The 24,325-nt window shown below is 40.8% G+C and overlaps 1 protein-coding gene across 1 annotated transcript in view; it reads right to left on the minus strand.

The window, feature by feature from the left end:
• Positions 1-24,325, minus strand: part of dnah3 (dynein axonemal heavy chain 3) — a 97,018-nt gene that overhangs the window by 30,745 nt on the left and 41,948 nt on the right. The window contains 22 exon segments of the mRNA XM_036562124.1: positions 590-713; positions 878-926; positions 928-1,058; positions 3,717-3,756; positions 3,758-4,012; positions 4,544-4,548; positions 5,921-6,019; positions 7,457-7,693; positions 8,845-8,974; positions 9,228-9,333; positions 10,420-10,520; positions 11,136-11,377; positions 12,930-13,041; positions 13,173-13,307; positions 15,379-15,598; positions 18,483-18,574; positions 18,962-19,138; positions 19,792-19,905; positions 20,637-20,745; positions 21,643-21,841; positions 22,437-22,551; positions 23,224-23,334. Of these exon segments, the coding sequence (XP_036418017.1) occupies positions 590-713; positions 878-926; positions 928-1,058; positions 3,717-3,756; positions 3,758-4,012; positions 4,544-4,548; positions 5,921-6,019; positions 7,457-7,693; positions 8,845-8,974; positions 9,228-9,333; positions 10,420-10,520; positions 11,136-11,377; positions 12,930-13,041; positions 13,173-13,307; positions 15,379-15,598; positions 18,483-18,574; positions 18,962-19,138; positions 19,792-19,905; positions 20,637-20,745; positions 21,643-21,841; positions 22,437-22,551; positions 23,224-23,334 (2,903 nt within the window).

Below are 24,325 nucleotides of genomic sequence, written 5' to 3' on the forward strand. Positions count from 1 at the left end.
TTAAGTGTTGTTAGCTCAGTGCTGTGGTATCCCAGGCGGTTGCTAATTTGTTGCTTTGCTGTTGCTATGGTATCCTAGGTAGTTGCTGAAGTGTTGCTAGGCCATTGCTATGGTATCCCAGGTGGTTGCTAAGGTTTTGCTAGGACATCGCTATGCTCTTCTATGTAGTTGCTAATTTGTTGCTTTGTCGTTACTGTGGTATTCCTGGTGGTTGCTATGGTGTTGCTAGGCTGTTGCTATGGTATCCTAGGTGGTTGCTAAGGTGTTGCTATGGTATCCTAGGTGGTTGCTAAGGTGTTGCTAGCCCGATGCTATATTATTCCAGATGATGCTAAGGCGTCACTAGGCTGTTGATATGGAATCCCAAGTGGTTGCGAAGGTGATGCTAAGCAGTGGCGTTGTTAGCCCAGGTGTTTGCTGAGGTGTTGCTGGGTCATTGTTATGGTTTCCTAGGTGGTTGGTAAGGTGTTGCTAGTCATTGCTTTGGTACCCCAAGCGTTTACTAGTATATTTGAAGACGAAAATTGGGGAAAAATAAAAAAAGCAATAACCTCACCACCACCCACCCACGGAGCAAACACAGACACACCTGTAGAAGGAGGCGTCGAAACCTTTACTGAAGTGCCAGTCGGTGATGGAGGAGAAGATTTTACTGAGAGTTTCATCATCAAACGAGTCGATCGACACGATGTTCAAATGACGTGTAAAACGACCTGAAAAGCAGCCGAGAAAATGAGGACGCGAGAGTGAAAAAGAGAGTAAGAGAGGCAGAAAGAATACAGAGAAGGAAGGAAGAAAGATAAAGAGAGTAAATGTTGTTTCTGAATCATCCCGTTAGTTCAAGTTCATTAACCACATTAATCGAAATAACTTTCACCTGTAATGTCATTCCTCCCTCCACCAGGGGGCCCCATAGCAGAAACGAAACAGCACGTCTACAATGTCCAGTCTAGACGTGTCCTTCTTATCGTACCAGTGCCGGTGATCGATCCACTGCCTCAGCAGCTCGATTGGGGGCTGGGCTCCGTAAATCTCCTTCGCTGGCATATTCAGGTCGTCTACATATTCAGGTCAAAGATCAGCTGAGTATCTATATCACAGCGGTGACCCTCTAGAGACAGTAAGCCTTATATTCACTCCCAGACAGTATAAATTTACTGGTACACATACACTGTAAATATACATTCAACAACCGTTTCAGTAGTAATTACTTCATAGAGAATCAGAAATGTATGTTTACTATGAGTTAAAGAACAGTTTTAATAACTTTAGTATTTATTACTTCAAAGGGAATCAGAAACGTATGTTTACATTGACAGTTGAACAGCTAAACCGTTTCTCCTATATAGCGTGTCTGGGTGATGGGCAGTGCAATCGGATATTGCTCATGATGGACAAGCAATCCGATGGCGATGTGTAAAAGGCGATAATCGCTGTTTTGGTAAAAGAAAAGAGAAAACTAGAGAGGACTAATTTAACACTAAACAGCTTGCAATTACATTAGTAAACTGGGGTTCATGTTTAAGAAGTGTGTGTATATATATATATATATATATATATATATATATATATATATATATGGAGAGAGAGAGAGAGAGGGGTTTGTTATTTCACTCTGCTACGCACTGTAATGCTAGCTTTACCGCAAGGATTCCCTTTAATTTACTTTACGTGAATGGAACTGAAAATGAACGCTCACGTGCTTTCGAACTTCAGCCTGACGCGCTGCAGTAAATACAAGAACTAAAATCACTGAAAGTTAGCGTAGTGCAGCTAAGTTCACTCTAACCTGGAGAGAACATTTCTGTGATCCTCAGAAAAAGGTAATAAATAACATTAAATAAAACGTACAGATAATGTTTTCTTCACTTTTACTCTTCAAACACTAAGTAATAATTGGGTCTTTAAAAGCTCCAGTAAACTCCCCACTGTGTCTGCTGCGTGTGATCTGTACTGAGTACAGTCTGCAGTATTTTCAGATTAAGTGCTGAATTATGAAAACGCAGCTGTAACGATGGAAAATGCCTTGTTTTTCATGTGGACGTGTGCATGGCTTTGGAAATCACTTGCAATCTGAAGTTTCTCCAGCAGGGAGCGCTACTAGCACGCAAGTCGGCCTGAACCTGCAGCAGAAGAAGCTCATTAAAGTACGCGTTTGCGTTTATTATAATGACAAATGAAGTAGTTCTCAAAATATGTTGGTTTACTCAGTATCATATTATTTAATACATGAGTTATCAAAGATTTTCATTAAAACAGTTAATGTTAAAAAATGCATATATGCTAAAATAGAATAGAAAGTAGGTAAAAGCTGCCATGGACTGTGTGTGATATTATTGATAATCGCGATTTTTTAACTAGAAAACAATTGTCCAGGTCCTACTTTACAGTTAAACATACAAACATCAAGGTGATCTGAGAGTAAAAAAGTCCTCTGGTCTTTGTGTTTAGCAAAAAACTGATTTCTGTTAGTCAACTTCTGCCCACAGCACCCACTAGTGGATTTATTAGTCAGGTAATGCAACCCTTACTCCAGACGCAGCAACTTTAATGTTTTTCTACAGTCAGGTTGACCAATGATCTGATTAATAAAGCATAACTATGTAAATTCTGTAGACTCATTTCTCATGTGAAGTGATTTCTGATTGGTCAGTGTACAGCCTACATAAAATCATTAGACATAAATTATTATGCCTGTTCTCCTGATCAGATTACTTTTTGTGCTGGTAAATCTGAAAAAGTACAATAGAAAGTGAAAAACAAAGCTAAGCTGACAGAACTGATGAAGAATGAAAGATAAACGTCTGCAGATTGTTTTAACAAAGCTCCCTCAAGTAAAAAGAGCAAGAATTCACAGAATTACCTGACCACCAACAGTCACATGACTGAAAACATACAAAATAAAGCCAGGTTCAACTTTTACATATATGTATTCTCAATGCGTTAATCATTAAAAAGTCAGAATAACACATTAAAACATCATCAAATACATTAATTATTAACAATAAAGCTGAGCACCAAACTAAGCCATTTTCAAAAGGGCCTGAGATTGAAAAAGATTGAAACACAACATACACACTAGTGAACACACACACTAGGGGGCAGTGAGCACACTTGCCCGGAGCGGTGGGCAGCCCTATCCACAGCGCCCGGGGAGCAGTTGGGGGTTAGGTGTCTTGCTCAAGGGCACTTCAGTCATGTACTGTCGGCTCAGGGGATCAAACCAGCGACCTTCTGGTCACAGGGTTGGTTCCCTAACCTCCAGCCCACGACTGCCCGACTGTTTTTTTCATGCATCTAGTTTTTTCTCTGGATCACCACCGCTGGGAGATTTGACCACCTTCTCCGTGCCAAAATACCTGAGTGCAGCTGATGGGGAAACTGTATTAGACTAGATTTCCCATATTCCATCCTAATACAGCCCATATACCTCCAAAACGGAGACAAAGCCGCATTTTCTAGGAGTACTTCGTATAGGCAGATGCCTATAACATACAGAGAAGCCAGAAACAGCTCCACACCGGCGCACAACTGCCCTGACTGTGATTGCAGGATAAATTAAAGGGAAAGTTCATGCATTTCTGGATGGTTAATCAAGGCTAGATGTATCTGGTTGTATCAAAGGAGGTTTTTGATGTCGCTTAAAAGAAGCACTAAGAACTTCTGTAGGATGTTGTTGTAAACTGACCAATCAGTCCAGTATTTGTGGTCCTTACCGACATAGACGATGCACTTCTTGCCTACTGGTGGTCCAAAACACTCCCTTGCGTCGGCGGTCCAGTTTGGCCATGATGATGTCCTGCACTTGGTTGGCGGAGGTGCGGGCGGAGAAGTTAAGGCAGTTTGGTGTGTACTGCTCTTTGGACAGAGACAGCAGGAAGCTGTTGTTGATGACGGATTTGCCTGTGCCTGTGGGACCCACAAACAGCATGGGCACCTGGTGGGACAGGTAGGTCCTCAGGAAGAAGAGCTGACGTGCCGTCTCCATGGTGGGGATAATCAGATCAGACACCTGAGAGAGAGAGAGAGAGACAGAGAGAGAGAGAGAGAGAGAGAGAGAGAGAGAGAGAGAGATACTTTCATTTTCACATCCTTTGACCCTAAGGACACAGTGAAAAGTGAAAAAAAAAAACCTTAGTTATATGCAAAAGTTCAAAATTACAAAATTACACATCATCTATAGGGAACAAGACTCTTTTTTTAGTGCACAACTTCTATTTATTTGTTGAGTTTAATTATTGGAAAAAAATCTAAAATACAAAACGTGCCATAACTTTTGCACAGGCCACATTTTGAATTTTATTTTTTTTCGCCAATGTTTAGTTCAGTAAATAAACAGTAATTGTGCATTAAGATGTACAGAAGTGTGTCTCTGTAGAGAATGTGTTCACTTATTTTTGGTGAGAAAATCAACATATCATCTGACCAAGGGCGCCCAAACGTTGCATTTGGCCGTAAGGGCAAATTGAGTGTTAGACCTTACTCTTCAAAAGATAAAAACAAGATATATAAATATGGATTAACTAACAAAAGCAGGCAAGACTTTCACTATGAGTTCACTATGCAGCGCACAGCCCTTAGCTAAGCTAATTTAACCCTTTAACTTCAATATTTAAGATGTTTTATGCAAGTATATGTTTGCTTATACTTCACTAATTAAACCAAGCAACTAATTCAGTCACTCATTCGCTCTTAGCAGGCTAAAGATTCTCCACACGGTAGAGTTGTGAGTATTTAAAATGCTTTTATGTTGTATTTGTGAGCATCACTGAAAAGGATAAACTGGCAGGAACCCACACCAGCAGGATCTCATGAATGCAAGAATGTTTGCGGTCACATTTGTGTGTTTTGACATAAAATGCCCAAAACACACCCTACATACTGCATAATAAGTGTTTACTAATAAAGAAAATGTTCTCTTAATCAATGTAACGTTAATTTACATTCATCACACTGTGTCCTTGTATTTGTATAGTCAAAGTCAAAGTCAAAGTCAAATTTATTTGTTTAGCGCTTTTTACAACTGATGTCACAAAGCAGCTTCACAGAAATCCGTTTAGGACAAAGTTTCAACATGAAATGTAAATCCTCCAGGTGAGCAAGCCAGGAAAAACTCCCTCAGAGCTGAGGAAGAAACCTTGGGAGGAACCAAGGCTCACAAGGGGGGACCCATCCTCCTCTGGTCAAACTACCTACAAAATGATTATACTACTAATATTAATAGTAGTAGTATTTGTATAGCACTTTGTGTTGCAGCTGACAGCCCTTATTCATCAAAGTAAAAAAGAAAAAGAACAGATTTCACCACAATGTCATGAGCCTGTTCAAGGTATGGGGGCCATTAATTATACATCATACATACATCTAAACCGCTTATCCTTCTGGGTCGCGGTGGGGTGCTGAAGCCTATCCCAGCTGTCATTGGGCGGAAGGCAGGATACACCCTGGACAGGTCGCCAGTCCATCGCAGGGCAGACAGACAGACACACACATTCACACACTCACTCACACCTAGGGGCAATTCAGCATGTCCAATCAGCCTGACTGCATGTTTTCGGACTGTGGGAGGAAACCTGAGTACCGGCCGGGAATCAAACCCAGGCCATTCTCGCTGTGAGGCAACAGCGCTACCCACTGCTCCACCGTGCTGCCCGCCATTAATTATGCTAAAGAGAAATTTAGCCCCACACTAAAGACAGTTGTGTAAAACAGTCGCTGGGACTATATAAACTGCTATAATTATACCTGCAACAACTGTGGCTCCAACAAATCAGAACTTAAGCGGATGAGGGGACGCAGATGAAGTAGTTTGGGTTTGTTTAGTAAAGTTTACAGATCATTAAACTGCAATGAGTCTTAATGCAAACGTGGTCTAACATGATCTAGATTCGTGTTTGTGTGTATCTACACTAACATTAGCTCCCAGCTGGGATGGTGCTTTCCTCCTTAGTGATGGAGTCGGTCCAGGTGTTCCACTCTCCTGACCCCTGCTTGTGGAAGTAATAATCATACACCGAGCCTGCAGGGGGAGACAAAAACACCAATATTACACAACACAGCCACACTGTACCGCACCAGCGTGATGCAAGCTATGACCTGTAAAAGAACAAAAAGACTGTAGTTGTGTGTACCTCTCTCGGGAAGACGTTGTTCTCGGTAAGTTTGTGTGTGTTACTGTTTTATTGTGTGTGTAGTTGTGTGTGTAGTTGTGTGTGTTTGTATGTGTTACTGTGTGTGTAGATGTGTTTGTTATTGTGTGTAGATGTGTGTTATTGTGTGTGTAGTTGTGTCATTATGTGTGTAGTTGTGTGTGTAGTTGTGTGTGTAGTTGTGTGTGTTTGTGTGTGTTATTGTGTGTGTAGTTGTGTGTGTTATTGTGTGTAGTTGTGCGTGTTTGTGTGTGTTATTGTGTGTAGTTGTGTGTTTTGTGTGTGTTATTGTGTGTGTAGTTGTGTGTTATTGTGTGTAGATGTGTGTTATTGTGTGTGTAGTTGTGTGTGTTATTGTGTGTGTAGTTGTGTGTGTTATTGTGTGTAGTTGTGTGTGTAGTTGTGTGTTATTGTGTGTGTTATTGTGTGTGTAGTTGTGTGTGTTGTGTGTGTAGTTGTGTGTTATTGTGTGTGTAGTTGTGTGTGTGTAGTTGTGTGTGTTTGTGTGTGTTTGTGTGTGTTATTGTGTGTAGTTGTGTGTGTTATTGTGTGTAGTTGTGTGTGTAGTTGTGTGTGTTGTTGTGTGTGTTGTTGTGTGTAGTTGTGTGTGTAGTTGTGTGTTATTGTGTGTGTAGTTGTGTGTGTAGTTGTGTGTGTTTGTGTGTGTTATTGTGTGTAGTTGTGTGTGTTATTGTGTGTAGTTGTGTGTGTAGTTGTGTGTGTTTGTGTGTGTTATTGTGTGTGTAGTTGTGTGTGTTATTGTGTGTAGTTGTGTGTGTTTGTGTGTTATTGTGTGTAGTTGTGTGTGTTGTTGTGTGTGTAGTTGTGTGTGTAGTTGTGTGTGTTTGTGTGTGTTGTTGTGTGTGTAGTTGTGTGTGTTTGTGTGTGTTATTGTGTGTAGTTGTGTGTGTAGTTGTGTGTGTTTGTGTGTGTTGTTGTGTGTGTAGTTGTGTGTGTTTGTGTGTGTTGTTGTGTGTGTAGTTGTGTGTGTAGTTGTGTGTGTCTGTGTGTAGTTGTGTGTGTCTGTGTGTAGTTGTGTGTGTAGTTTTGTGTGTAGTTGTGTGTGTAGTTGTGTGTGTAGTTGTGTGTGTTTGTGTGTGTTGTTGTGTGTGTCTGTGTGTGTAGTTGTGTGTGTAGTTGTGTGTGTAGTTGTGTGTGTTTGTGTGTGTAGTTGTGTGTGTTGTTGTGTGTGTAGTTGTGTGTGTCTGTGTGTGTAGTTGTGTGTGTAGTTGTGTGTGTAGTTGTGTGTGTAGTTGTGTGTGTTTGTGTGTGTTGTTGTGTGTGTTGTTGTGTGTGTAGTTGTGTACCTCTCTCAGGGAAGACGTTGTTCTTGGTCAGTTTGATGCTTTTGGGTCTCGGGTATTTGTCCATCGTGCCCGTGAGCAGGTTTCTGTAAAAAAGGTCAAACTTCTTCCTGCTGTCCCCGTTAATGGTCCCGCCCACAGTCCACACCACAGCGAACAGGAACAGGCCCTGCAGCAACAGGGTCATCTGCTGACTGGACATAGACTCCGAACCACCCTGCCCTGCTGCTGCTATCTCATCTACACACACAAACAAACACACACACACACAATCATCTGTCCCCTTTCAGTTGTGTATGTTTGTGCTCTGACCGTCCACTTCATTACAAACACCTGTTCCAACACAGGCTAGTTATAATGAACACTGACCAGCCACTTCATTAAGTCCATCTACTTTGTATCTACACTCATTGTCCACTGTATCAGCTCCACTGGCCATATAGTTTCGCTCTGTAGTTCTACAGTTACAGACTGTAGTCCATCTGTTTCTCTGATACTTTGTTAGCCCCCTTTTACCCTGTTCTTCAGTGGTCAGGACCCCCACAGGACCCTGACAGAGCAGGTACTATTTGGGTGGTGGGTCATTTTCAGCACTGCCGTGACACTGATGGTGGTGTGTTGTGTGGTGGTGTGTGTGTGTGGTGGTGGTGTGTTGTGTGGTGGTGGTGTGTTGTGCTGGTCTGAGTGTCTCAGACACAGCAGTGATTCTGGAGTTTTCACACACATCAGTGTCACTGCTAGGCTGAGAGTGGACCACCAAGTGGGGCTCTGTGGTCAGAAACTGATCATTGATGAATGACCAAAGGACCAAACTATGCATCAATAATTTAGCTACAGTTTCTAACTGTACACCAGCAATATGGAGCTACAATGAAGGGGTTTCTGATAAAGTGGACAGTCAGTTTACAGTCGTATGCAAAAGTTTGTGCACCCCTGGTCGGGTGAAAATAAGTGAACACATCTGCTACAGAGAACGCACTTCTGCACATTTGTTTATTTGTTAAATTTAACATACAGGGAAAAATAAAGCGTAAAATGTGGCCTGGGTAGGAGTTATGGCACATTTCATATTTACTAAACATTTTATATTTTATTATTATAATATATTAACCTCAGCAAATAAATAAAAATTGTGCACTAAAATTTATTTTATTTTAGTTTGTTCCCTTTAGAGGTGTCCAGGAGAAATCTGGAACCAGATTGTTCTTCAAACCTGCTCATAAGTTATCAAATACTTTATCCAAATATTTTTAAATACAAAATTCTTCTCACTTCTGTTTATTTACATCTATTCTAATGACAGATGGTGTATATTTATATTTATATATATTTATATATATGCCTATACATCTCGACACAAAAACCCAGTGTTTTTGTGTTTGTGTGTATACCCAGCAGGCAGGAGTACAGGCGCATGAGGCTGTAGGCTAGGTGGATGGGTGACGTCTGCACCAGGAAACGGCAGTTATGGGCAATGAAGTCCAAGCATGGCTGCACCAGCCAGTCAAACAGATCCACAATCTACAACATACGCACATGCACAGACACAAACCCACAAATAAAACACAGAAGCACCTGCACAGACGATCGAGGCCACCGCTGCTGACTCGTGCACTGACGTGTGGACAAACACAAAGCACTTTATACACGTAAATCACCAAATACAGCACAACACAATAAACTACACGTAACAATAAAACAAAAGCCTTCTTCTAAAACATACACACACACATCAGGCCTGGATGGGGGGTGTTCGATTGTATGTGCTCCTTACCAGTTCACGGTGCTCTGGAGCCAGACTCTCCGGGAGAGTGTCCATGTAGGAGTCTCTGAGGGGAGTCCAACCCAGCTGATGGGGCTCCATGTAGATCATACCACACCTACACACACACACACACACACACACACACACACACACACACACACACACAAAGAACGGTTTCTAAATGATCATTTTAATGCAACAGGGCTGGCAGTAATCAAGCCTGGCTGTGTCTAGTTTAATCATATGTTTTCACTGTATACTTTATTTAGTTCATATAAACACAATTTTAAAGAGATCTAAATATATATGAAAACAATCCAATACAGTAATACAGTTGATTATTCCATAACAAGATATTCAGGAAAAGAAAGCACAACGTACTCTAATGTTCAAATGCTTGACATCATTTTCCATGTTAACAATTTTTATTATTTTATATATAATAGTAACATAGAATGTGTATTTAAACATTACAAACCAATCACTAAAACCTACACGTTTTTATTCAATATTTCGGAAAAGAAACAGAGAATAAAATGACAAATAATACACTGTAATTAACTATTTATCTGCCTTTGTATTTTCTGAAATTTCATTCTTGATGTTCTACAGCAGTGGAACCCAGGCTGGTCCTCACGGCCCCCCAGAAGGTCCACATGTATCCTTCATCTTTATGTGTTGTGAGTTGGCTTGGAGCAAAAATGTGGACAGGGGTTGGGAACAACTGTTCTGGAGCTTTTTTCAGTCATTTTAGAATCATCTACAGCTCTGTTATCATTGTGGACACATCAAATATTTCATTTTTATTTACAGCTTCCTAGCGCCCTACTGATTATCTGAAACCTGTGAAGTTGAACAGGATGAGCAGATTAGAATAATTGCATACATTTATTTCAAACTAAATTGGTTTAATTGATAAAAACATTGATTTCAAACATTTAAACAGAAATGAATTTAAAATGTTGTTACTGTCAGAACAAAATCTCAATTTTTGTTTTTTTATTTTTGAAAAAACGGAGCGATAGAAATGTTCCAATATTACTTAGAAATAATATGGTTCTATTAACTTCTATTCCAAGTTAAAAAGTCTTTTTTTTCCTCCTGCAAAGTTACCTTTTTGGAGGTTTTGTTCAGGCAGTGACAATATGCACATTGTGCTAATATGACTGGAGGGTGTATATTTCTCTGCAGTGTGTGTTACCTGCTGACAGTAGCTGGTGAGGCCTGCTCCAGATCTGCTGGTTCAAAGATCAAACTCATCTTAGGACTCATCTGGATGATCTCACCGCTCATCAGACACAGCTACAACAGAAACAGATGACTGATTAAAAGCATCACTCACATAATATTCAGCTGCTGCTCAAATAACATAAAAAATCTGTTTATTCTTCATATTTATATATTTCCTTGCAACAACCAAATGTGCAGTTTTTGAATGACTGTTTCTGACTAACTGACACAACAGCAGCCTCAGTTTAGCCCTTTGTGCACTTGAGTCTCACCGAACTGAGGCTGTGTGTGTTAATTAGAGTTAAAACCAGCATAAAGATGAGAGCTGTAAGTAAAATCCGAGCATATAGCATGTAGTGTGGTCTTTTTATGCTTCCTATGTGGTTTCCATCGGTTTCCCCAACAAACTGCTGAGGGGGAGATGTGACTATTTAGTAGATACTAAGCTCAACGTTAAAACTAGTTTCTGTGGCGCAGCTTGGTTTGATTTAGTAACGTGTAAACCTAAACTTAGTAAGCACTTACATTATACTTACTAAATACGTAACTAACCTATGTCGGAACTTACGTACAGCGGGGGCAACCGGCCCCAGGAGCTGATTCTGATCAGTTATTCATATAGATCTGTATGATGTAGAGGAGCTGTCTGACACTGATCAATCTGAAATTAAGATCAATATGACATGCCTTCTTGTTATCATCCAGTACGGTGTTCATGTTCTCTATCCAGACTGCGTCAATGGGTCCGTCGAATATGATCCACTGGCGGTCCTCTGCTGTGGATTGGGCCTGCTCCCGGAACGATGTGGCCAGAACACCGTCCGTCCACTCATGACTGACCGGGTCAAAACAGCCGTAGAGCTGACCCATGGTGATCGCCTTTGGGTTAATGATCCGGAAATCTACTGCAAACTCCTCCATCATGCCTCCTACACACACACACACACACACACACACACACACACACACACACACACTCTCTATATGTTTTGTTGACAAGAAATCCACTGAAAAATTAATGAATAATGAGATGTAAGTCAGATATATGTGTTTATGGCACTTAGCTTAAATCAAAGCCTCTCCTGATCTTAAGTTTGTAAGTTTATTTTAAAATGCATTAGAACATTTTCTAATCATTTCAGACATTTATACTGTCTGATAGACTTATGTACTTAATATTTGTAATGTTCAATGTTCATGTTAATGTTTATATTTAGTGTTTAGTATTTATGTTCACTTAAAGGACCCATATGATGGAAAAATGAGGTTCTCTTGCTCTTGTGAAATAGAGGAGTTTAAAGTAAAATGTAAACATGATCAGTTTCCAAACGTACCATTCACTACCGGCACATACAGTAACTGTATAAATACTGTGGAAACTAAACTGCAAAAACAGCCTGTTTTCTATTCACTGTTTCTATGGTGTAGCGAGAACCAACTTATTATTTTTTAAATAATTCAAAATTCTCCCAAAAACAACAAATTCAATCTTGGTAAAACTTCAGACATCATGGTGCTTTAGAAGAATAGTCATATAATCAAATTGTTGTGATGTCACAGATTCACATCTGTTACAGTATTTTTAAGGTTATCCTGACAAAGCACATTCCTTTGCGAGACACTTCACTCTCAGCACTCTCAGACTGACTGGCAAACAAGCTGACTTACAGATTAACTGATTGGTTTGTGGATTTATTGGTTTTGTATGGCGGCCAAGAGGACCTAACAAACTGCAAATAAAAAAAACGAGACGCAAAACTCAGAAAGCACTTTCTTCAAAATGACACCGACGCTACATTTCATAAACGCACAGCAAGTACAGAAACACATTCAGCTTCAGAAACGCTGCAAAGCCAGTAACAACGCAACGGAACTGAGCCACAACACAATGGAAATGTCTCTGGAGGACTCAAAGGGCTCAAAGGGGATGAAATATCTATGACAGAAAATCAATGACAGACGTAGATGGTTAACCTGGCTGGCTAGTTTGCTGTCTGAGACGTCACAGCTGTACTGTGGTAGTTAATCTGGTATTACTAGTTAAACGTTTACAGTTACACTCTACAGGTGATTCCCATTACGATACAGTGATAGCAGTAATCTACTCAAATAAAAGTCAACTTTTACAGGTGAATTTTTGTGCTGCACAGAATTTAAAAGTCTGAATGGCTCTGTCGTCTCCGAGTGTCCTCCAGAAACACCTCCGCTGTGTTGTGACTGGATTATCAGAGTTTCTGAAGTTGTGTGTGTTTCTGTTTTTGAAACGCATTTATGAAATGTAGCGTCAGTGAAAACAATTTCATCAAAATGACGAAGGAGTTTGCAGAGAGTCTGTGAATTTGCAGTGTGTTTGTAAAATGCAGTGTCCATGTTGTCATTTTGATTAAAGTGCTTTCTGCATTTTGCAGCTCGTTTATTATCGTTTTATAGTTTGTTGGGTGTTTTTGGACATCGTTGTTTTGTTGTGATTTGTTGTCTCACCTTCATACAGGTCTTTGAGAGCTGCTGCTAGAACTTTATAGGCTGAAGTCTTCCCTCCCAGTGGGTCACCAACAATCATGAACCCATGCCTCACCAGCATCATCTCATACACCTACACACACACACACACAGACACACACACACACACACACACAGAAACACTGTTACAGGAAGATATGTGTGGATGAATGAACATGTGCATAAACGTGTGCACGGACAGATGTACAGATGAATGGAGTGGACCTGTATGATCTTGCTGATGAACCAGGGCACAGGCTGCAGTTTGAATTTAGTGATGTTTTCATTCAGAGCCTTTAACATTAACTCATAATCAGGCTTAGGCAGCACCACTCCAGGAAACAGATCTGAGATTATACCCTGTAACACAAACAGACAAAAATACATACAGTCTATAATTTGTAAACAGCAAATAATATATAATTATAGAACTAGCAATCAACAGCAATCACTGTATGTAATCACAAATTAATTTTACTATATCATACATTTTTTAATAATCGAAAACATCAGAACTATGGTAATTGTGTGCAGACCAAAAAAGTGTTGAATACCCCTAAATTTAAAATAAATTGAAATGTTATTTTAGATTATTTTAGAAATTAGCCCCTTATTGCCTTAATGTAGCTTTGCAAAGTTACTCCACCATCACAGTGTGAAGTCCCCTGACTCGCGACCTAGTCAAACTCCACTGTCCCCGACTCGTGGCCTAATCAAACTCCGCTGTCACTGTGTGAAGTCCCCAACTTGTAACCTAGTCAAACTTCACTGTCACTGTGTGAAGTCCCCAGCTCGTAACCTGGTCAAACTACAGTGTCACAGTGTGAAGTCCCCAACTCGCAACTTAGTCAAACTCCTCTGTCACAGTGTGAAGTCCCAGACTCGCAATCTAAGCAAACTCCATTGTCACACTGTCCCCAACTCGTAACCTAGTCAAACTCTACTGTTACAGGGTGAAGTCCCCAAAGTGTAACCTAGTCAAATTCCATTGTCAGAATGTGAAGTCCTCAACTCCCGGCTTAATCAGACTCCACTGTCACAGTGTGAAGTCCTCAACTCCCAGCTTAATCAGACTCCACTGTCACAGTGTGAAGTCCTCAACTCCCGGCTTAATCAGACTCCACTGTCACGGTGTGAAGTCCCCGACTCGATACTTAATCAAACTCCACTGTCACAGTGTGAAGTCCCCAACTTGTAACCTAGTCAAACTTCACTGTCACTGTGTGAAGTCCCCGACTCGCGGCCTAATCAAACTCCACCGTCACAGTGTAAAGTCCCCGACTCGATACTTAATCAAACTCCACTGTCACAGTGTGAAGTCCCCAACTTGTAACCTAGTCAAACTCCACTGTCACAGTGTGAAGCCCCCGACTCTCGGCCTAATCAAACTCCACCGTCACAGTGTGAAGTCCCCGACTTTTAGTCTACTCAAACTCCACCGTCACAGTGTGAAGTCCCCAACTTGTAACCTAGTCAAACTCCACTGTCACAGTGTGAAGTCCCTGACTCGCAACATAGTCAAAATCCTCTGTCACAGTGTAAAGTCCCCGACTCGCAATCTAAGCAAACTCCATTGTCACACTGTCCCCAACTCGTAACCTAGTCAAACTCCACTGTCACACTGTGAAGTCCCCAACTCGTAACCTAATCAAACTCCACTGTTACACTGTGAAGTCCCCAAAGTGTAACCTAGTCAAATTCCATTGTCAGAATGTGAAGTCCTCAACTCCCGGCTTAATCAGACTCCACTGTCACAGTGTGAAGTCCTCAACTCCCGGCTTAATCAGACTCCACTGTCACAGTGTGAAGTTCCCGACTCGTAACTGAATCAAACTCCACTGTCACAGTGTGAAGTCCCCAACTCGTAACCTAGTCAAGCTCCTCTGTCAAAGTGTGTAGTCCCCGACTCGTGGCCTAATCAAACTCCACTGTCACAGTGTGAAGTCCCCGACTCGTAACCTAGTCAAACTCCACCGTCACAGTGTGAAGTCCCTAACTCGTAAACTAGTCAACCTTCTTTGTCACAAGGCGAAGTCTCCAACTCGTAACCTAGTCAAATTCAACCGTTACAGTGTGAAGTCCCCGACTTGTAACCTAATCAAACTCCACTGTCACCGGGGGAAGTCACAGACTCGCAAATGGGTCAAACTCCTCTGTCACAGTATGAAGTGCCCGACTCGCAAACGGGTCAAACTCAATTGTCACACTGTGAAGTCCCCGACTCGTAACCTTGTCAAACTCCACTGTCACAGTGTGAAGTCCCCGACTCATAACCTAGTCAAACTCCACCATCACTGTGTGAAGTCCCCAGCTCACAGCCTAGTCACAAACTCCACTGTCACAATGTGAATAATGTAGAGGTTTTGAGTCAGTTTTTCTCATGGAGGATTAGTTTTTAAGAAGTATGACCAACTCTCTCACATGAACACACCTGGAAAAGAGGGACGTCCTGAGCGAGGAATTTGGCCATGTTGACGTCCATCAGTGCTCTGAGCAGCAGCACACTCTCGTCCTCCTCTGGGTACTTTAGTTTCAGGTTCCCCGCTGCAGTCAGGACAGATTTTACCGCACGCATGCCATAGTCGTAGTGATGCTGAGAGGACAGCTGCTCCGAACACAGGCGGTATGTCGCCACGATCTTCTGCGCCAGACTGCCATGACAACCACAATGACAGGTCAGAACTACAGACATACATACATCCTATGAAAGTCACAGTAAGGCACAAAGCTGGATGGTATGATTAAAAAAGCAGATCTTGATTTTTTCAGCCCTTCAGTGATAAACACGAATGAATATTCATCTAAATATTTATGCGTTCTCTCTGAAATGGCTTTAAGAGTTATCAGAAGAGCCATAATTTGGACATAACAGCCTTTATTAAGTGTAATATGATATACAAACTTTGAAGTAACCAAAGAAAGTTCAAAAAAAGTAACATACACTAAAGTACAGCAAAATTTATTTAGAAGTAATCAAAGTCTGTTATTCAGTAAATTAACACAAGAAACAGTGGATTAGCATCATTTGTTATTTGTATTCATTTTCCACTGCATTCCCGGTGCTGCAAGGGATGCTGTTTTAAGAGCTAAAATTAAAAAAAAATTAAAAACTCCTTTTCCAGGTCATTTGAAATGTAAACAAATGCAACATTATCAGTCTTTCATTTCCTATCTTGCTTGATTTTACTGCTATATGTTTATTATAATTTGTATATGTAGTTCTGTTAATTTTAACCTGATTAAGTTGTAATTTCATTGTAATCCCTTTAAGATGTAAATGCCCTGCTACATTGAAAATGAGGGTGTTACAACTCTTAGGACGTATATACATGTTTTTTTTTTCTGCCTTGCCCTCTTGTCTTTCTCTTTATCTTGTTCCTCTTATCAATTTTCTAGGTCCATAGCTTGGAGACTTCTTATTGGCTGCAGCAGGGGGCGTTCCAGCTATAAAAGGGCCTGGGAAAGCAAAATGGTGGTTGGCTGCTTCTGTTGTTGTGTCTGTGCTATCTGCTCTCCCACTGACCAGATCAAACCAGCAACTTGGTTCAGCTTGTTCTATTCAGCTTTGATGTTTCTTGTAATGAATCGTGTAACTCTTGTTCTCCTAAGTCGGGGGTGAGTGCTCTGTTTTGTTTTCTACCGTTTTCTCCTGGTTTGGTTCAGGGACACAGGGAAGCCGTTTGTATCTTTCTTTTCATCCTAGGTAAGTTAGTTTGGTTTTACTTCTAGCTCGTTTTGGGCTCTCCCCTGAAGTTATTTATCTCCTGTTATTATATCTTACTATATTGCATGTAGCATATGGCTAACGTAAACAACTTTATCTCTTTTCTGCTATATTACTATGCTGCTTATGAATGGCAATTAAGGTCTGATTGAAGAAAGAGATAAATGTTCATATTTTGCTGTCTTATCAGGATTCATGGTGTTTTGGTCCGGCGGTTGGGTTGGCGTTTGGTCTTTTTATTTATGTACAACCTCTTTTAAAATCCCCTAGACCTGTGAGATCGTAACAGAGGGTCACCCTCAATGTATTCCTGAGTGACAGTAAATGTTGTCTGATTATTTGATTGAATCCTAATTGAATCTCACGTGTGCACAGCAGTGTTGTCCACAACACTATTCGGCTGTTTTACACATCAGCATAAAATGAGCATTAATTTACCACAATGTTCACAATATTGCCTCATTTTTTTCTGTATTTTAAAAAAATGCATATTTAATACACCCAGCCCTAGCAGGGCATTTCAGAAGGACCAAGCTGCAGCACTTTAAAGGCACATCTGCCTCATATCACCTGATGATATCTACAGTGGGGTCCAAAATAGAGACCACTTGTAAAATTGTGAAAATGCTTGTATTTTGCCTTCTAATTTAATAGATTGTTGTCATTACACTTCAAATTATCAGCAAACAATTTGAGTGAGGAGTAGAATCTTTGAAATATTCTGATGAATTTCATAATTTTGTATTTAGCTGTAAAGACATTGTGCACTTAAGCTCCACAAGTTTGACTAAAAGCCTCTGATGAGTAGATCAAATCCACCTGGGAGAAACACAACCTTCAATGGAAGAGATAAGACTAACAAAAAATCTTGTACAAAGGCCTTAATGTGCTAGAAATAGAGCCGAATCTTGAATATTTCTGCTTCGATTTACATCTCATAACATTTCTTTAATTTTTTTTCAGAGTTCAAAACTTTCTGTTGTTTATTTCCAGGTTTAAATGAAAAAATCTCAGATTTTCAATGTGATCTCAAACTTTTGGACTGTACCTGGTGAGTTAAATCAGATGGGACTAGAACAGAGAACAAATAATGCCTGTATGGGGTGGGGTCAGGGGGGATATTTCACAAAGTAGGATTTCTAGTTTCATAAGGATTCACCGAAGTTAGGTCTGTACAATACGAGAAGGGCTGAGGGAAAATTCTATTGGACAGTCATCCACTCTGAGTTTAAGTTAACTGGCTAGCTGAGAAATCCTGGTTTCTCATAGACCTTCAGGGGTTGGTACTTCCTGTGGAGCATACAGCTGAAAAAAGGTTTGTTTTCTGGAAAATGTCAACTATTACGGCTCAAAACAGGAGCTATGAGAAGATAACGTAAATGTATCTTGCAAGTCGGACTATAACAAGCATTTGACGTAGAACTGTTGTTATTTGTTTATTTGTGGCTTTACATCCATCTCCTTCAAAAACCTGCTTGTCATTCAATCATGTCAGAGAGTGCCGTTATGAATAATATAGATTCTACATCAGGCTGCTAATAAATTTAACTAGGAAATGACCCTTTGCTGAGGTTGTTTAAGAATCCTTGAATTGTTAGAATGAGAACCTGAAAATCACACTGTACACCAAAAAATGAACCACAGCAGATTCATAATCATAAGCTGAACACATTTGTCTAGACTTATAAACCACTTAATAATATTTACAGAGACTCAAACTCTAAATACAGAGCCAAAACATCCCCTAATGATAAGACATCAACTAACATGTTATGCATGGATGAAAGAACAAATTCATAAATTCAGTTTACCTCCGAGACTGAATGAAGCCCATTGAGTAGAGTGATATCTCTCCAATCAGCCCATAATCTGGCACCATCATGGCTACAGTGCGAAAAAGAGCCTGCACACACACAAAGACACATGCATATACATATGTGCTCATTTCATAACATGGAGGGTGAAATTTAACAATGTTTATCAGAAAGTATCAGCATACAAGAGGCAGACAAAATAACAGAAACACCACATGAAATTCTCATTCGTACTGGCCATTTTATCAGAAACACCCACCATCTAAGTGGACTTTGTAGGTTTACAGCTACAGACAGCTACAGACTGGACTACAGCCAGTAACTGTAAACCTACAAAGTGCATGTGTAACGTGTTTCTGATAAAATGGACAATGGATATGTTGTGGTGTCTGCATTACTTTGTTCAACCACTGTGGATTATGTAGCGCAGATGTGTGTGTGTGTGTGTGTGTGTGTGTGTGTGTGTGTGTGTTTACTTTAAGGTTATCAGGCAGCTCAGCGCGGCCGGCGTATCCTGGGTTCATGGTGATGAAGACGCTGCAGGTGGGGTTCAGTGAGAGCTCCGTCCCCTCAAACAGAAAACGCTTCAGGTTCCGCGCAATCGCCTGCTGGATACTCAACACCTGCTGAGCCACCACTGACAACACCTCCACCTGAGAGAGAGAGAGAGAGAGAGAGAGAGAGAGAGAGAGAGAGAGAGAGAGAGAAATTCACTTCCCATGAAAAGTACTGAGACACTTTGCCTTCTTTTGAAATTTCTTTTACTTTGCTGCTACTTTGGTTAAGGTAAGGTTACGGTGAGTTTGGACTGGGATTAGTTTGCGTGGGACTGGATGTGGTTTTGATGAAACTGTGGTGGAATTTTCATGTGGTTTGGGTGGGGTTGGCGTGTAGCTCGTGTGGGATTGGGGTGTGGTTTAGGTGGGGTTAGGATGTTGTTTGGGTAGGGTTTGGGTGTAGCTTGGGTCTGATTGGGGTGTTGTTTCGGTGGGATTGAGGTGTTGTTTGGGTGGGACTGGGGTGTGGTTTAGGTGGGCTTGGGGTGTGGTTTGAATGTTGGTTAGGTGGGATTTGGATGTGGTTTGGGTGGGGTTAGGGTGTTGTTTGGCTAGGGGTATGATCTATGTGGGTTGGGGTGTTGAGTGGGCTTGGGTGATGGTTTGGGTGGGGTTGGGGTGTGGTTTAGGGTGTTGTTTGGGAGGTACTGGGGTGTGGTTACCCTGCAGTACGAACCTGGGTGGGGTCAGGGTGTGGTTTAGGGCATTGTTTGGGTGGGACTGGGGTGCGGTTACACTGCAGTACTAACCTCAATCCGGTTGAACTCGTCGAAGCAGGCCCACGCTCCAGACTGAGCCAAACCCTTAAAGAATTTACTCATGGCTTTATAATCCAGTCCATCTGAACAGTTGAACACCACACACTACAGACACAGAACAGAGACAGAGAGAGGAAGACTGAAGTTCTTTCACAATGTTTTTCATATTGGCAGATGCAGAAACTTCACTGAAATATAGTCTGAGAGTTTGTGGCTGCTTAGTTTAGCCTGATACCTTCTTCTCTCAAGCTATTTCACCTGAGGCCATTTAAAACAACCTGTTTCACCTGAGTGTACAAGAACTGAAACACGTTTTTCACGTATATTCCCCAGACAGAAGTCATTTTTTATGTTTAACCAGAACAGCCACGTTTCTAGAATAATCGGATCCATGTAGCCACCCAGCATGTTTAAAGGTTATGTTCATGTGTGGGAATACTAGAGTTTTGCTTTGGTTTCCATGAAGTAAATCAAAAAATGAACAAGGTCTTTTTTTAAACCGTTGGTAAATGAGTTTTTAACATCAGTGGGAGAGTTTGGAGCTGCAAATCAGTTCACTGCCACCGGGGACAGGCCGACGATTTACTGACATCTAATAAACTTAAAAAAACTACTTAAAGCTGACATAAATTATATTTTAGTTGCGAACTGTATGACAAAGAAGGAACACTGTATGATTTATTAGCTTTGAAAATCTTTTAAATTCTGATTTTTATAATAATAATAATGATACTTATTTGTTTTTAATCTATCATTATGGCTGGGATATACTGATTGATTGATTGACATATCATGATACAAATCTGAGTTCATCTCACATGCACGTGTGTATATACCTGTTTAGCCAGAGCCTTGGCCAGGTCTTTGGTTGTTTCTGTCTTGCCTGTTCCTGCTGGTCCCTCTGGAGCTCCACCCAGATTCAGCTTTAGAGCTCCCATTAGAGTCCTGCAGCATTTAGCATCACAAACACAATCCATCACTTCCAGAGAACCCACAGCATCCACAGGGGAGAAGAGAAAGGCAGGCTGGGTGAGACGCTGCAGAAGTGAGGACTACAGACTGTGTGTGTGAGAAAGCTGTTCTTACATAGAGAGAACCTTTCAGGACAAACGGACCAACAAAAACATAAAAGTAGCAAAAACATCTCAGAACAATAACAGAACATTAACAGATCTTCAGAGTGATTTTACGTCTTCTAAATAGTTAGTTTGAGGAAAATAAGTGTACAACAGTGAGAGAGTTATGTACATTTCCATGTGGGATTTACCAATCAATTTTTTTTGTGGCCAGTTCTGATTGATCTGATTCTCAATGGACGTTAAATACTGTCAAATGCAAAAATTTGGGCAGAGTGTAACACTACTGTACATTTCAATACACAATTACTGTGTATTTGCTAAATTTAATATATTGGTAAATAATAAAACATAAAATGTAGCTTGTGCAAATTTTATGTTTTATGTGTTGGCACAAGAATGCCATATTTAAGTGTGTGGAGTGTGTTTGTGTATTTTTTAGCATATTGCTGCTGTCAGAACAAAACCTCATATCTCCATTTGAAAGTACCTGTGGTCCTTTACATTGTGTGTGAATTTCATGATGAATGGACCAAAAGAAACGGCCCAAAACTACTTGGGAAAAAAGTCTGGCTCCATTGACTTACATTAAAAGTAAAGTATGTTTTTTCCTACTTAAGTTCTTATTTTGTAGATATGAGGTTTTGGATCTGACAACAATGATATACAGTTTAGTATATTTAGTATTTAGGTAGTGTATATATATACTAGTATTTATAGTATATTTAGCATGTACATGTGTGTGTCTGTGTGTGTGTGCTGTAACCTGTAGCAGCGGTCAGTCAGAGGAGTGATGACCAGTCTGGGGGAGTTGCCCAGGTACTCGTATCCGTACTTCAGCTCAGTTGTGATCATTCTCAGCATGACGTCCCCATCCTCCCAGTAATAGCGCAGCTGTGAGATCCACTGGAAATCATTCAGGGACGACACACCGTCCTGAGCCAACTTCACCACCACATCACGCGCTGACCAGAACAAGGAGCAAAGGTCATGACTTCTCCAAACTCAGGGCCTAATACAATCAATAATATACAGCTGCAGATGCCACTTTCAGGACCCACCGGCACCACTCTCACAGCCTTTCTCAAGGGCTCTAATGTAGGGAACAGTGATTAGGGCACTATTTCTGTTCTCTATAATCGATTCTATAATGCTCTAAAGTAGGGAATAATGATTAGGGCACTATTTCCGTTCCCTTTAATAGATTCTATAGTGTTCCATTGTAGGGAACAGTGATTAGGGCACTATTTCTGTTCTCTATAATCGATTCTATAATGCTCTAAAGTAGGGAATAATGATTAGGGCACTATTTCCGTTCCCTTTAATAGATTCTATAGTGTTCCATTGTAGGGAACAGTGATTAGGGCACTATTTCCGTTCCCTTTAATAGATTCTATAGTGCTCCACTGTAGGGCACAGTGATTAGGGCACTAATTCAAACACATTCACTGAAGTGCCACTTCATCTCAATATCATAGATGTAAATGTTCTTGAGAACAAGAAGAACATAAATTCCAAAATATTTCATAATGCATAGTCAATGGTAAAGCTCATATTTACCATGGACATCAATGACTGTCAGCGCTCCGAGAGTCATCCTCGCCCCTCCAGACAGTTTACCCCTAACCAGCTCAACAATGTCTGCAATCTGAGCGTTAGACTGCTCCATGTACGCCTATAACACACACACACACACACACACACACAGACACACACACACACACACACACACACATAGTGTATCATGATTGATCTGCTGACAAACAGACAACATTCTTATTTTCTTATCTATGAAAAAGTTGTATATTCTTTTTTTATAGAGATCTGGTACTGCTAATTTTAAAAGCCCAAACCCTCGACTTTAAGACCTGACCTGTCCAGACCCGATTGATGCTACTAAATTTCAAGCCCGAACCCCTGAATTTCAGAACTTGAAGCCTGAACCCTCTACTTTGAGAACTGACCTGACCAGTCCTGACTGATAATGCTAAGCTTGAATTCAAAACCTTACAGCTGATCTGATCACATCTGATCTAGTACTGCTATTTTAAAAGCCTGATCCCTCGACGTTGAGACCCGCTGGCTCAAGTTTCTTTTTATTCTGTCTCGGGTGAACCACTGGTAAGATCAGCTTTGTTGTGCACATACAAGACAATACTAGAGATAATTATGTAGGAATATTCTTTCAGATAAGATCTAATCTACTACCAAAAACGTCATTCACTAGAAGACAAACACAAGCCCAGCTGAGCTTAATGGTGTATGTGTAAAACTGGCCCAGACTTCATCTAAAAACATTTGATTTTGAGTCAGACAGGAGACCTCTAGCATGTGTGTGTGTACTCACAGGTAGAGTGTTGTTCTGTATAGCGTGAGACACTTCACTGGTCCAGAAAATGGAGGATGCACAAATAACAACCTGACCCGGCCACTGCAACACCCACTTCTTTCTGGGGACCTGAAAGACACAGAGTTGAGGAAATAGTGAGTTTAGAGTCGAGATCCAACAGCAGCAGAGCTTTCAGTCAGGTTTAGTCACATACTCAGACAGAAATCTGCACCTCTTTGCAGCTGTGAAAATTCCCTCTGAACCTTCTGATGCAATTTCTTATTCTCACAAAAGCTCTCTACAGCACAAGAGTGTATGTGGAAGGGTTACTTAGTGGATAAAAGCACTGTATGAACTAACAGCTCTGCTGAGTGCAGCTCTCACCTCAGTGTCACTGTTAACTACCACCAGTGTTTCACAATATGCAATATTAATTGTGAAATCAACTATTCATTGAATGAGAGGTTGTATAAAGGAATTATGACTGCCTTTGGTTCATTAACCCCTTTTTACAACCCCGTTTCCAAAAAAGTTGGGATGCTGTGCAAAATATGAATAAAAACAATTTAAAATGGACTGAGGCGAAGTGGAAAAGTGTCCTGTGGTCCGACAAATCAACATTTAAAATTCTTGTTGGAAATCATGGACGAACTCAGCTTGTTATCAGTGCTCAGTTCAAAGCCAGTATTCATGATGGTATAGGGGGCATTAGTGCACGTGGCATGGGTGACGTGCTCATCTGTGAAGGCACCATTAATGCTGAACGATATATACATGTTTTGGCAACATATGCTGCCATCCAGACCACGTCTTTTTCAGGGAAGGCCGTGATTATTCCAGCAAGACAATGTCAAACCACATTCTGCATATATTACAACAGCATTGCTCCGTATTAAAAGAGTCCGGGTGCTAAACTGACCTGCCTGCAGTCCAGACCTGTCACCACTGAAAACATTTGGCGCATTATGAAATGAAAAATACGACAAAGGAGACCCTGAACTGTCTGAGCAGCTGAAATCCTGTATCAAACAAGAACAGGAAAACATTCACTTTCTAAACTACAGCAGTGTCTCCTCAGTTCCCAAATGCTTACAGAGTGTTGTTAAAAGAAGAGGTGATG

This window comes from Colossoma macropomum, unplaced genomic scaffold (assembly GCF_904425465.1).
Source record: "Colossoma macropomum unplaced genomic scaffold, Colossoma_macropomum, whole genome shotgun sequence".
NCBI classification, from domain to species: Eukaryota; Metazoa; Chordata; class Actinopteri; order Characiformes; family Serrasalmidae; genus Colossoma; species Colossoma macropomum.